The following is a 14538-nucleotide window of genomic DNA, read 5'->3' as shown; positions in this document are numbered from 1 at the left end:
TCGTAAAAGCCTTTTTTTTTGTATTTATGAACAGAAGAGGATGAGCGGCCACACAAACATACATTTTGAGTATGGAGGATGTTATTTTAAGGAAGGAGAAGAGTTTAAATGGATTTCAAGGAGTTCCATCTATGCTATATCATTTAAAAAATCTATCGACGAGGTAACCTATTCGATGGTTGTAGATGGTATATGCAAGAAGATTGGGATAAACGATAGTACAAAGAAGCTCAAGTTAAGCTACATTCCATTGGTAGCTAAGCCACGCAATGAGTCACGTATTGTTGATGATGGTGATGTGTATGTCTATCTAACAACTCTGGACAAAGATGGACTTAGATCTGTGTTGAATGTGGAGATAATGGAAGATCAGAGTGATGAGCTAGCAACAGGGGATAATATGCTTGATATTGAGGAAGGGATGACTACTTACACACCGGTAGAAGCAGGGAAAGAACAGAATGAACTTGCTATTGTGGTCGTGGCAGAGACTGAGAAACAGATGGTGATCGATGATGTTGTTTCAAAACCGGATGATCATGCACATGTAGAGCCTGCAGAGTATATTATGGATGAGGATGATCACGTAGAGCCTGCAGGGCGAGTAGAACCAACTCAGCAGTTTGTTATTGAATGGGATGATGGTGCTGGTTTTGAGAAACATCAAGAATTTAGGTCGAAAGAGGCGTTGCGAGTATTGGTTGACAGAGCTTCGCATAAGGGATGTTTTGAGGTTAAAACTGTGAAGTCTGATCCTGGGCGACTCATTCTAAAATGCCGTCAAGCTGAACATGGTTGTTCATGGTATTTACATGCTGTAAGAATGAAGGATTCAACTTATTTCAGCCTTCGAGTTTACAGGAATAAGCATTGTTTCTCTCGGGTCCTTACCAGCACACTTGAGAATAAAAGAAAAGGCACTCCACAAGTAGTAGCAGATGTTTTGCGTGCTTCGTATCCAGGTGTAGTGGATACACCCGCTCCTAGAAATATAGTAAAGGTTGTTCAAACTGAAGCTCATGTGAATGTGTCGTACTCTACTGCATTGAGAGGGAAAAAACTCGCTATTAGTCAAGTGAGGGGTAGTCCGGCTGAGAGCTTTCAAAGATTGCATTCTTATTTGTACATGCTGAAGCTGGTGAACCCCGGTACAGTGACGAGCGTGGAAGTGGATGCTAATAATAAGTTCAAGTATCTTTTTGTGGCTTTGGGTCCCAGCATTGAAGGGTTTAGATCAATGAGAAAAGTCATAGTTGTGGATGCAACATTTCTTAAGAATGTTTATGGTGGTATGCTTGTATTTGCCACAGCTCAGGATCCTAATCATCACCATTATCCCATTGCAATGGGTGTAATCGATAGTGAGAAAGATGCTAGTTGGAGGTGGTTTTTAGAGATGCTCAAAACTGTTATACCAGATAATCCTGAGATTGTTTTTATGAGTGACAGACACACAAGCATAGCGAAGGCAGTGCAAGAGGTGTACCCTCAGTCTCAGCATGGATTTTGTGTTTGGCACCTGTCTCGGAATGTGAGGGTTAAAGCAGCCAATGGTTGGAAAGATTTGTGCTCAAAAAAATTCATTGACTGCGCTCACAAGTACACCGAAAGTGAGTTTCTAAGTGCATATACCGAATTTGGTAGAATGTTTCCCAAAGCTGCGGAGTACTTAGAGAATGGTCTTCCTCTCGAGAAATGGGCAAGGTGCTACTTCAAAGGAGACAAGTATAACTTGGACACAAGCAACGCCTGTGAATCTATGAACAGTGTCTTCAAGAAAGCTAGAAAGTATGCATTATTGCCGTTGATTGATGTGTATATTGAAAAAGTGTCTGAGTGGTTCAACAGGCATAGGGAAGACATTGCTGGTGCATCGTATTCGAAGAAATTGGTGCCATATGTGGAAAATCAGTTGCATATCCAATGTGCAATAGCGACAGCGTTAACTGTGACTGAGCTAAATGTTCCTGAGCTTGAGTACAGTGTGGTTGGACTTGATGGGAAGAGCTATCTGGTCAATTTGGTAACAAAAAGTTGTGAGTGTCGGATGTTTGATATAGATAAGATTCCATGTGTGCATGCAATAGCCGCAACCATTGCAATGATGCGGACGACATCTAGAAGAAGAGACATACACATTTTCGATTTATGCTCGAGGTACTACTTGATTGATACTTGGGCGTTGGCTTATTGCCGAACCATCTATATGGTGCCGCATCATTCAACTTGGATTATTCCTGAGGAGGTTGGAAATTTAGTTGTTTACCCACCAGACTACACCAAAAAATCAGGAAGAAAGAAGGAGAAGCGGTTTCCTTCCACCGGAGAAGCTCGCAGGAGTCAGAAGGCCAACCCAAACACAAACATTGGCCGTTGGTTTGAACCACTAAACCCAAGGCAAGGAGAGGGTGAAGAGGGCGAAGAGGGTGAAGAGGGCGAAGAGGGTTAAGAGGGTGAAGAGGTTCAGAGCAACTAGGTGTATTATTTTGGATTTCATTATTTTGGATTTCATTACCTAATCACGTAAAACACAGTTGTCCCAGTTGTCCATATGCACCAAATTACTTCAAACTTAGTTGTCCCTGTTGTCCTAGTTGTCCATACGCACCTAATTACGAAAAACCAAGTTGTCCCTGTTCGCTAGATGTTATATACAGTTGTCCTAGTTGTCCGGATATTGCCTACTTATGTAAAGCTAACTATTCTATACAGGTTTTCCAAGTTGTCCAGGTGTAACAAGAATTCATTTCAAAATATAGTTACCTCTAAATCTCCCTCTGATTCTTCTTGCTCTGATTGGTCATGTGCTTCTTCCTCTGAATTTTCTACCTCTTCTCCTTCTTCCTCTTCTCTTTCTTCCTCTTCTCTTTCTTCCTCTTCTCTTTCTTCCTCTGAATTTTCCCCCACTTCTCTTTCTTCCTCTGAATTTTCTCCCTCTTCTCTTCCTTTCCCGGAATTTTCTTCCTCTTCTCTTTCTTTCTCTCCTTCTTCCTCTTCTTCTGCATCTTTCTCGGATTCCTCTTCTGCTGCAGTATCTTTTTCCGATACCTCTTCCGCTACCTCTCCTTCTTTCTGGGATTTCTCCGCCGGTCCCTCTTTCTCGGGTTCATCTTCCTCACACTCTTCCATGGCGGCTTTATTCCTGGTTTCCGATACTCGTCGTTCTTCTTCCATGGGTGCGGTTTCATGTGCTTGACTGGTGGTTTCGGAAATCGCTGCTTCTCCTTCTATGGGTGTTGGTGCCGCTTCATTGTTCGTTTCCAGAACTGGTGGTTCTTCTTCCATGGTTGTTGGTGCGGTTTCCGCCGCTTGATTTGTGGTCTCGGAATTCGCTTCTTCTCCTTCTAACACTCCTTCTTCTTCTCTCGGACTAACTTCAGGGGGTTGTTCATCAATCGCCGGTTCCTCTTCTCTCCGAGTTGTTTCGGGGTCTTCATCTCCTCTGGCTGCTTCTTCACTGCTATTGGGTAATTTGGGTTCTTCGGAATCGTAGATCACCCCGCCGTAACGAGTTTTAACCATAGCTATCGCCGATGATGGAGAAGAAAGGAATGAGCGAATTAGGAGTTAGGGTTTAGGGTTAACAAGAGAGAGTTATATAGTAGAGGGAAGAGGAAGTTACGATTTTGGAGAAATCAAATCGATTAGGGTTTGTGAGAGGATTTTCGGTTTCTTCGTGAGATTGGGAAGTTGCAGGAATTTCGGAGAAGAGGGGAGCGGGAGTGAGTGAGGGAGTTAGCCGTTTCGCGAGAGAAGAGAATCGATTTTGATCGATTCGGTCTGAGTTGGTTTTTAGTTGAACCAAATCAACTTCGGTTTAAGGTTTTCAATTTTCTGTTTTCGATTTTTAATTTAATTTCGGTTTATTTTTTTTAATTAAATTGAATTATTATCGGGTTAATGGGTGGGCTTCATTCGAGTGGGTTTTATCCAAGTATTTTCGTTAATATTGACATTTCTAAGGATAATCGTAGAATTTCCCACCCTTTTGTAATTAAAAAAAAATACAAAAGAAATTAATTAATAGAATTATGGTTTTTCAGCCTTTTTCTTCACCATTTATGGCTTTTCAGCCGAGCGCTCCATCTTCTTCTTCCCCCCTCCTCCTTTCTTCTGATTCTCATCTCCAGATTTCTCATCCCCCTTCCCATAATCCAGTTCTATCAAGTATGATGGGGGAAAATTGCGATTTAGATATAATGCCTCCAAGGAAGAAGAATAAAGGATCAAATAAGGTAAACAAAAACCCTAAAAACCCTTTGTCCAGTAAAAGGTTTTTGGATGCTGAAGAAATCTGTAAATTTCTCTTACAGATGTGTGATAAGCTGAATCTAAAGAAGAAGACGATACTGAGCAAATCACAGAAACGGAAGCTGAAGAAATTGGAGGAAGATAAGGAGAAAGAGATCATCTCTGCAAAAACCGCAGAGTTGTTAGAGTATGATTATTACGCTTCTCTTCAATCGTTGAATTGGATTTTTTTTTCTTCGTTTTCTTTCTTTTAATATCGCATATTCACAGCAAGTATAAAATATCAGAGGATATGTCGTCGCTTTTACAATCCTCAACAGTGATCGGAAGAGTAAGCAATCTAATCTCTCTATCTTTGATTTTTTGGCTTAGAAAGTTTAAGTTCTGATTCTCCTTTTTGATGGTGATTCAGTCAGCTACGAAGCTGGAGAAACGTAGGAGAGCAATGCAACTCTCTAAAGCTGGTGTTGTGACTGATCATCATTCTGATGAATCAGTCGAGCAAAGAGACGACTTTGACTCTTGTATCTCCGAGGCTACATCACCGGAACATGCTGAAACCCCAGTTCCGAGCTTTGAAGCTGCTCCTGAGCAACAGATTCGTACCCCTGAACAAGAAGTCTGCCAAGAAGATGTGGATATGATTCTACTACAGACAAGTCGGCGTGATGATGAAGAAGACTCAGAGAGAATGGTTTGTGGAGTTTTTCGATTTCAGCTACCGTATGTTGTTTGATTTGATTGGTTTTTAATGGGTTTGATATGAGACAGGATGAAGATGTAACTGTACAAGGACCTCGTGTGGCCTCGTTTGTAGTCCATGTTACAAGACCAGCGGAAGTTGAAGAGACGAGGAAGGATCTTCCGATAGTAATGATGGAGCAGGAGATAATGGAAGCTATTAATTATCATCCCACCGTTATCATTTCAGGACAAACCGGGTGTGGTAAAACCACTCAGGTTCCTCAGGTCGTTTATGCTGCAAGAGTAAAGGTTTTATGATAGCTTTAGAGGCCTTTCGTTAGTCTAATCTGATGCAGTTTCTGCTTCTTAATCTTTCAGTTTCTTTATGAAGCTGGTTTTGGTTCAAAGCAATTCAGTTCTCGAAGTGGGATTATCGGTATAACTCAACCACGCCGTGTCGCTGTCCTTGCCACCGCCAAGAGAGTGGCGTTTGAGCTTGGTGTCCGTCTCGGTAAAGAAGTCGGGTTTCAAGTTAGGTACGACAAGAAGATTGGCGAAAACTCCTCTATCAAGTTTATGACCGATGGGATTTTACTTCGTGAAATTCAGGTAATAGGCTGTTTTTTTTTCTCGTCCCCATGGTTTGTTTCAGGTAATAGGATAATTGATTGTGTAAGTTATTTTGTTGCAGAATGATTTCTTGTTGAGGCGATACTCTGTGATAATTCTCGATGAAGCACATGAGAGAAGCTTGAACACAGACATTCTAATTGGGATGCTCACTCGGGTCATCAAAATCCGACAAGAATACTACGAGGAGCAGAAAAAGTCTCTACAATCTGGAGGCACAATAGCCTCAGAGAACCAAATCATCATGCCGCTTAAACTGATATTGATGAGTGCAACTTTGCGAGTGGAAGATTTTGTATCGGGGAAAAGGTTATTCCCTAAGTCACCTCCGCTTATAGAGGTTCCCACTCGACAGTATCCCGTAACTATACATTTCTCCAAGAAGACTGAGATTGGTGATTATATCGGTCAAGCCTATAAGAAAGTGATGTCGATTCACAGAAAGTTACCACAAGGAGGAATACTTGTTTTCGTGACCGGGCAGAGAGAAGTTGACTATTTATGCGAGAAGTTGCGGAAGTCTTCAAAGGAACTTGTTGATCAAGCTGCTAAAAGAGATGCTTCCGAGAAGAAGAAATGTGAAGACGCTGGTTCATTTGGTGGTGTTGACATGAAGGAGATTGCTGAAGCATTTGATGATGGCTCACAGGGAGAAGATCCTTCTGAAACAGGTGACTATCGTGATGATTTTGAAGAAGAAGAAGACATGAATGAGTCTGATGAAGAAAGCGACTGGGAAACCGTCGATGACGGCTTTGCCAATTCATTTGACGAAGAAGGGAAGAAGCTTGATGCTCTCCGAGCAGCGTTTAATGCTTTGGCAGGCAAAAAGGAATCCGAATCTGCTGAGCCAACAAGATCCATTGCAGCAGAGAATCAAGAAACTGAGGAGGAAAAAAAAACATTTGCTCCAGGAAAACTACGCGTTCTCCCGCTTTACGCGATGCTATCTCCAGCTGCACAGCTCCGAGTGTTTGAGGAAGTTGAGGAAGGAGAAAGACTTGTGGTCGTGGCGACTAATGTAGCGGAAACTTCTCTGACTATTCCTGGTATAAAGTATGTGGTTGATACGGGTCGGGCTAAAGTGAAGAACTACGACATCAAGACTGGCATGGAAACTTATGAAGTAGATTGGATTAGTCAAGCTTCGGCTAGTCAACGAGCTGGAAGAGCTGGACGAACTGGACCTGGTCACTGTTATCGTCTCTATTCATCTGCTGTTTTTAGCAACATATTCGACGAATCTTCCCCTCCTGAAATCACCAAAGTCCCTGTTGATGGAGTCGTTCTTCTTATGAAATCTATGAATATTCCAAAGGTAAGGCGTTTTGTAGCCACCACCACTTTTCGATGTGACTAGAGATCTTTTTCTTGATGAATCTTTGCCTTTATCTTTTTCTATTTGCTTACAGGTTGAGAATTTCCCGTTTCCAACTCCGCCTGAGCCATCAGCTATTAGAGAAGCAGAACGATGCTTAAAAGCTTTAGAGGCTCTCGACAGCAACGGACGGTTAACTCCATTAGGGAAGGCTATGTCTCACTATCCCATGAGTCCACGTCACTCAAGAATGCTTCTCACAGTCATCCAAATGCTAAAAGAGGCTCAGAATTACTCCCGCGCGAATCTTGTCCTCGCATACGCAGTTGCAGCTGTAGCCGCGTTGAGTTTACCAAACCCTTTGATAATGCAGTTTGAAGGAGAGAAGAAAACCGAGTCTGAAGAAGATGCAGGCAAAACCGTAAAGCAGGAAGATAAACAACGGAGAAAAGATCGGAAAGACAAGATCAAAGCCGCGCGGGACAAGTTTTCCAACCCGAGCAGCGACGCTTTGACGGTAGCTTACGCGTTGCATTCCTTTGAGGTCTCGGAGAATGGAATGGGCTTCTGCGAGTCGTACGGCTTGCATTTGAAGACCATGAACGAGATGTCTAAGCTCAAAGATCAGCTTTTGCGTCTTGTTTTCAGCTGTTGCAAGCCTTGTGAAACTGGAAACGTTTTCTCATGGACTCATGGGACTATACAAGACGTAGAGAAGTCATGGAGAGTCACCGCGTCTTTGTCTTCCTCAAAAAGCCCGCTTTTACAGAACGAAGAAGAGCTCTTAGGAGAAGCCATATGTGCGGGATGGGCAGACCGTGTAGCCAGAAAGACTAAATCGACGGAGTACCAAGCCTGCGCGGTTCAAGAACCGGTTTTCTTGCACCGTTGGTCGTCTCTCATAAACTCGGCCCCAGAGTTGTTAGTCTACAGCGAGCTCCTACTCACCAACAGACCGTACATGCACGGTGCGACACGTGTGAAGCCCGAGTGGCTGGTTAAACACGCAAAGTCTCTCACTGTGTTCTCCGCTCCGCTCAAGGACCCGAAACCGTATTACTCGAGCGAGGTGGATAGAGTTTTCTGCTGGGTCGTTCCTAGTTTCGGTCCTCATCTTTGGGAGCTTCCGGCTCATAGTGTGGCAGTAAGAGACGATAGAGACCGAGCAGCGGCTTTTGGATGCGCATTGCTTCAAGGAGAGGTATTGCCTTGTTTGAGAAGCGTTAGGCAGTTACTGGCTGGGAAACCTGAAACGTTGTTGGAAAGAGAAGCTTGGGGTTTAGAAAGAGTTGGGAGTTTGGTGAGAGCGCTGGAAGAGAAGAAGATTGATAGTTTGGAGAGTTTGAGACAGATTTGGGAACAGAATTCGAATGTGCTTTACTTGGAGATTCAAGCTTGGTTTCAGAAGAATTCTCGTCATCTTGTTAAAGAGCTCTGGCAGAGAATGCTTCAAGAGGCTGAGGTTTTGCCTTTTGAACGATCTGGGAAGTTGAAGAGGTCAAGGAGATGAGTGTGTTTTTGAATTTTTTACTTTAAATTAGTAAAACATAGAACGGTGTTCTATTAAAAGATAGATAATTTTAGTTTATTTGCTTCAGAAGCTTTTATATTCTTATTCGATTAATGATCGACTAATGGTTTTGGAGAACTAAATACCTCATCCGAATATGATCTGTCCAAAACTTCATCCACGCTGTCACTAATTGAATCGTAAAGGCATAGAAAAATGTTGGGCTCTAAAAAGAAGATTGATATGGTTTCAAACAAATATTTGAGAAATTTGTTACAAAAGTAAATTGGGGATTAGTTTGGTAAATAGAAAAGTTGGGGATTTTTTTTGATAAAAAAATATGAAACTTTTTACCCAAAAGTTTTTAAGTAAATTTATGAAGTAATAAAAATATTATATATGATAAAGTTATGAAGTTATTAAAATGATTATGGATGTCAAGATATAGTGATTTTTAAAAATTATATGTGTCAACTTCATGTTAAATGCATTCAACTTTATATAATAAAATTAGGAATTAATCCGCATATTGTGTGGAGTAATATTTTATAAATTATCTTTAAATTTATTTTTAATTTTTTGGTTAAACTAAAATTGGTGGTAAAAATCTTTTAATAAAAAATAAATAAAAAAATTAATGGCAAGTAGATAACAATGCATATCTAAATATCACACAACCATATATACTTGTATATATATCATTGAATTAGACTTTCACCAGGGCTTGTTATGCGGTTTAATTATTAGTTGTTTTTAAATGTGAAAGTGATATATATATATATATATATACTTATATACATAACAACATAGATTAGAATATATATATATATATTTATAAAATAAAATTTTAATAAATAATAATAATACAGATAACATAAATGAGTCACTCACAAATTTGTAGTGTTTGTAGCGGACAACAAAAATATCAATAATAGAAAAAAAAATATTTGTAATTTTAATATAAAATAAAAGTTAAAATCATCTAATATATAAAAGGAAAAGGGGGGCTCTCGAGCGACATGTTAGCTCTCCCTCATTGCTTCATTTAAGTTTGTTTTTCCACATCAGCATTTATTATAAAAAGTCAAATTTTTAAAAAATTCATTAAACAACATATATATATATATTATTTAATTTACATTTGACTATATTAAATTAAAATCAAAGCATAAATTTAAAATAAATAAATTCAAATTTATTAAAATATAGTGATTGTCTTCTTATTTTTTTTTGTTTATGATTTCATCATCTTTAAACTAATTAAAATACGTCAATCAATAAAAAAAAAGAAAAAAGTTTTGAGACCAAATCTAAAAACAATAATTAAAATTTTTTCAAGCAATGGAAGAACAGTAAACAAAAACTTTAAAACTACAAGACAAAACAATAAATAATAACTAATCGAAAGATAAAAAAATATCAAAATTATAGAGAAAAATGATAAAAAAAACAAAAATATGGTAGCGAATTAATATACACAATTTTAAAGGTACTGACTGGAAAAAATATATTTAATGAAATATATGTAATAACAAAATATGAAAATGATGAATTGATTATGTTAGGTTTTAAATAAATAAAAAATTCAGAAAAATATATGAAAGAAGTTACTTATATTATAAAAATTTAAAATAGTAAAAAGCAAGTTATGAGGTTAAAACTGAAACCAATATGTTTAATAAAAACAATATAACTAAAGAAAATCCATTAAACAACATAAATAAATATAAACTATGTAATTTTATATTTATATATGTTTAATTAAAAATATTAAAGCATAAACTTAGAATAATAAAATCCAAATTTGTTAAAGTATAGTGATTGTCATTTTATTTTATTTTCATGTGATATAATTGCCATTTTTGAACTACAAAGAGAACTAAATCAACAAAATAAAGAAAAAAAAGTTTTGAGATAAAAAATAATAACAAAAGTCAAAAGATTTTCAAGCAACTGAATAACAAAAACAAGAGCAATAAAACTACAGCACACAAAACAAAAATTTAATAAATAATCAAGAAAATAAGAGTATATTAAAATTAGAGAAAAAATGATAGAAAAAAAGAATATGACAACAAATAAATTTACTTGGAAAGATGGATTCAATAAAATATATGTCATAACAAAATAATTTTTAAGTAAGAATTTGAATGAAAAAAAATTGAACAAAAATGGATGAAAGAAATGACTAAGATCATAAAAACGCAAAATGGTAAAAAAAAAAAGAGCTGAGACTAAACCTAAAAAAAATGTTTAAAAACAACAAGCAACTAAAATTTTACAAATAAGCAATAAAATTTTAGCACAAAAAATCAATAAAGAATCAAAAAAATATCATGATATCAAAAATAGAAAAAAAATAAAAAAGAAGAAAAGAAAAGAAAAGAATATATATATGGCAACAATTTTGAAGATATCAGTTGGAAAAGATGAATTAAATGAAATATGTGTAATAAGAAAACATGAAAATGATAAATTGAAAAATTTAAAATTGTTGTTAGTCAGGATTTTGATGAAAAAATTGAAAAAAATAACATATAAAAGAGGTTATTAAAACTGAAAAATATATATATGTTGAAAAATTTAAAAATTATCTCTAGATTAAAATTTAGATCAAAGAACTCGAAATTTGGATGAACAAACTAGACAAAAAATAATGAATAAAAGAGATTACAAGATTTATGAAAGAAAAAATAAATTATACAAAAAATAAAAAAATTAATAATTTAACTAAAAAACTAAAACATAATAAAACATAATAATAATTCAAAGAATAACCATATGTAAATGATGTTTATTATATTCTCTGTGTAATGTATATTATAGACAAAGATATCCTTCTCACATCTCTACTTGCGGAAATGAAATTTGAACCGTAAATACAGTAAATGTTGGTTTTATCTTATCCACAAAAATCACTTCTTCAAAAACCAGTTTGGAAAAGTGGAGAGGAAACAACATTTAAATCCGAGCAACATTTTTTTTTCTTTCAATTTCTCTTCTAAAAAGAAAGTAAGTACAGTAACATAGTTTGATTTCTGAGGTGAGAGGGGTATCAGATTAATTGGGAAGAGTGAAGAGCCCCGCGAATTCATCCTGGTAAGTTATTCCTTTGTGGGTTTGGATTTCGAACAAGGGAATTAAGGTTTAAAAATGGGAAAATGCTAATGAAGATAGAGTTTGGATTATGGGTTCTGGGTTTAAATTTCAATTTGAATCTCCTCGACGACTTCACTGAAACATAGAGAAAGATAGAATTACGATTCTGAGTTCTGGGTTTTAGGTTATGGGTTTTGAATCCAAAATCATGGACGATTTCGCGAAGTCGCATAGATTAGTGGAAGTTGGTGTTCTATTTTAGAGTTTTGCTAAATAGATTGACTATATGTGAATCTGTAGTATATATAAATTGATTATATGTGCTTATTGGACATAGATGAGTCTAAGTCGGTCTATTCTTGCTAGGATTTTATATAAAATGACTATATCTGTTTATATAGTTTGACTATCAATATTGTTATTGTAGATAGAAAGTCTATATAATTTCATTTTTTTTTTCTTTTTTTTTGTTATAAGGTGTTGTGATGATGGATTTAGGCTTGCCAGAAAAAATGTTCTAACCTGCATGCGGGTGCAAAGTACTAGTTGATTGCGGCGGGGTAGTTGTTGCCCGATTGTCAAGGCATCTTATATCCCTGTCTTCCCAACAAATAATAGGGGGTGGTTGAAAATAACTAATTAATAGCTGTAAGCTTTTAACTTTAACAACTTTAACTTTCAAAAACTAACTGTGACTTTAAAAAAAAAGTCAAATTTTGTAAGCTATAAAAACTGTCGATCTGTGAACAAAAAAAAAATAAAAGAAAAAATGGGTGTGAAAATTTTTAGGAAGGTTTTTAGGACTTTTAAGACTTTTGAATTATTAAAGTTTGTTTAACTATTTTTTGCTTAAAAACTTTGAAAGTCTTCACAGCTTTAAAAGTTAAATTGTCAAGCAACCCCGTCATGTTCACCGATCGATATAATTTATGTAACAAAAAGTGTGGAGAAGATGGAATGAAGGCAACGGTCTCGACCTAGTTGATCCTAACTTCAAAGACGATTCATTAGTTGAAGAATAAGTTTTAAGATGCACACAGAAGTTTTAATATCACATCACATGTGAAGCTAGAAAATAATGGGCTTGTTCTACATTTCGTAGAAGGGTGTGAATCAACTTAAATATAAAAATAGAGAGGCTTAGGATATGAAAATATTATTGGGTCTGTATGGAGATATATAACTTACCTTGGCCGATACTCATTTTAAAAGAGTTTTGGGGTGCCTATTGATGACGTGTAACAGATGCAAACAAAATAAAAAATATGAGACTGAAACATGATAATTTTGGCAACAACTTAATGTCTGCTATGGGCTGTGAAGGTTCATGAAACAGTCTGAAGATACGGTATAAACCACCACAGTTTGTTAAACCAAAGCCTCAGAACCTATAAAGAAATTCACTCGAGCTAACACTACAATTATATAAAGTTGCGACACTTACACTCTAATTCACCTCTAATGGTTCTTGCAAAACCAAAAGAGAAGAAATGATCTAAAATAGATAAAATGGGTCACTGATAAGTGTACATTTTACATGTTTTTTAATGGTTCTTTTCATTGGTAACCCCAGTTTGTATTGCTTTTGGGATATTTTCATGCATTTAAATTTCTTTTCTTCTTGTCATGCATTTTAGAATCCTATATATACTTCTTTGCATTTTCAGCTATACATAAGACAAGAACAGCAAGAAAACATGAAGAACATGCCGAAGGAGACCTATATTAGCTGCTGGACTAATATAGGAGGACAATATGTTGAAGCTCGTGATAAAAGGAGAAACCGACTCTCTGGAAATACCCTCCCCATCAGTCTTTAGACCGATAAAGCTAACGGCTGTGCAGAGTCAAGATGATGTGTCATGTGTGAAAAATGACTTGATTCTAGGACAAAATTGTTATTTGTTATTTTAGGATAAACCATAAGTCTAAACATAATCAATAAATATGCCGTCATTTCAAATTTAGCACAATGTGCAACATCAAATCTAAGCAGACCAACTGAAGGCTAAATCTATTATATAATAGGAATGACCTTTTTATTATTGTCGTTTTTTCTAATTTTTTCTTCTTTTTTTTTAGCTTTTACTCTTATTATTTTAGATAAAAAAAATTATAAAAGTCTCTGATTAAATTGAATTATTAGTTTTGGTGTTAATGTCTTTCTTTTTAAAATAAAACAAAAAATAGTTATTTCAAAGTATATTAATTAAATGAATCATTAACTTTTAGCTGATATAGATAGTTTGGATGAACTTGTGTGCTTGCACATGGTGGTTTTTTTGCAAGTACGCCCTCTGTGTCAAATTAGGATTCATATTGAGTCGTACCGGGCCTTGAATCCATTCGGATTCGGGAAGTCCGGCACGATAGACCATCTGTTCTCGAGTTCTTCATATCTGACAACGCAAGCTACGTTGTCAGAGCAAAAAGGTCGGAAACTGAATGGTCAAAAGGATGAGAGGTTACATTCTCTATGTTCTAGGCCTAAATTCGGTAATCCAGAAGAGACGGGACATAAGGAAGTGTGATCCGCACAGGTACCCGGAGAATGGAGTCAGCCATGGAGACAATCCTGACAGCTCCGACAGCCCGATCCCGGTATCGAGGGATCCGAGCTAAGTATGAATAATCCTACAAGCGGGAAACACTGTTCAAATTTCTCTCTATTCGACAATATAAATATGCCTTGGTCTGATTTAATTTCCTATACCCTTACAAACCTACAAATTGGCATTTAATGCATCTTTCTTATACGTGTCAGACAATAGTGAGCCTTCGCAGAAGCCAGAGGTAAAGCAGAGGTTCAGCAAATGCCATACCGTGTTTAAACCGCCGACTTGAACCGTACACTAGGGATGAAAGAGATGTGCCAAGGAGCGGTCTCGCAGCAGGCAGAACACGCCAAAAAAAGTTGGTGAGACTATCAGAAGTGTGACACAAGCACAAGATTCGGATCCAGTCAAGTCGGATCGAGGACCGACCAAATCGACTCACGAGCCAAGGACCGATCCGGTATACTAATCCGAGTCAGGTCAAATCCTAT

At 36.8% G+C, this 14538-nt stretch overlaps 2 protein-coding genes and 1 long non-coding RNA gene across 5 annotated transcripts; all 3 read left to right on the top strand.

Moving 5' to 3' along the window:
- Nucleotides 1–175: 175 nt before the first annotated feature.
- Nucleotides 176–2449, top strand: LOC112082092 (protein FAR-RED ELONGATED HYPOCOTYL 3-like). Its single transcript, XM_024149186.1, has one exon. The coding sequence runs from the start codon at nt 176–178 to the stop codon at nt 2447–2449; it is 2274 nt and encodes a 757-aa protein (XP_024004954.1).
- A 1609-nt stretch (nt 2450–4058) lies between these two features.
- LOC18030397 (ATP-dependent RNA helicase DEAH13) lies at nt 4059–8490 on the top strand. 2 transcript variants are annotated; one of them, XM_006414838.2, is made up of 8 exons: nt 4059–4235; nt 4314–4438; nt 4522–4582; nt 4664–4945; nt 5023–5220; nt 5314–5544; nt 5627–6883; nt 6978–8490. In XM_006414838.2, the coding sequence occupies exons 1-8, from the start codon at nt 4062–4064 to the stop codon at nt 8391–8393; spliced, it is 3744 nt and encodes a 1247-aa protein (XP_006414901.2). In that variant the 5' UTR covers nt 4059–4061; the 3' UTR covers nt 8394–8490. The 2 variants fall into 2 exon arrangements, with proteins under 2 accessions (XP_006414901.2, XP_024004539.1); XM_024148771.1 differs by having other exon boundaries at nt 4081–4235; nt 4539–4582.
- A 2879-nt stretch (nt 8491–11369) lies between these two features.
- On the top strand, nt 11370–13439 carry LOC112082298. Of its 2 annotated transcripts, XR_002896958.1 has the most exons (3): nt 11370–11492; nt 11970–12140; nt 13160–13439. It is a non-coding gene; the product is annotated as an uncharacterized LOC112082298 (long non-coding RNA). The 2 variants fall into 2 exon arrangements; XR_002896956.1 differs by lacking the exon at nt 13160–13439 and having other exon boundaries at nt 11970–12218.
- The last annotated feature ends 1099 nt before the right edge of the window (nt 13440–14538 follow it).

Source organism: Eutrema salsugineum, unplaced genomic scaffold, assembly GCF_000478725.1.
Source record: "Eutrema salsugineum unplaced genomic scaffold, Eutsalg1_0 scaffold_1, whole genome shotgun sequence".
In the NCBI taxonomy this organism is placed as follows: Eukaryota; Viridiplantae; Streptophyta; class Magnoliopsida; order Brassicales; family Brassicaceae; genus Eutrema; species Eutrema salsugineum.
Note: the sequence above shows the minus strand (reverse complement) of the source record. Positions and strands in the feature narration are given on the sequence as shown.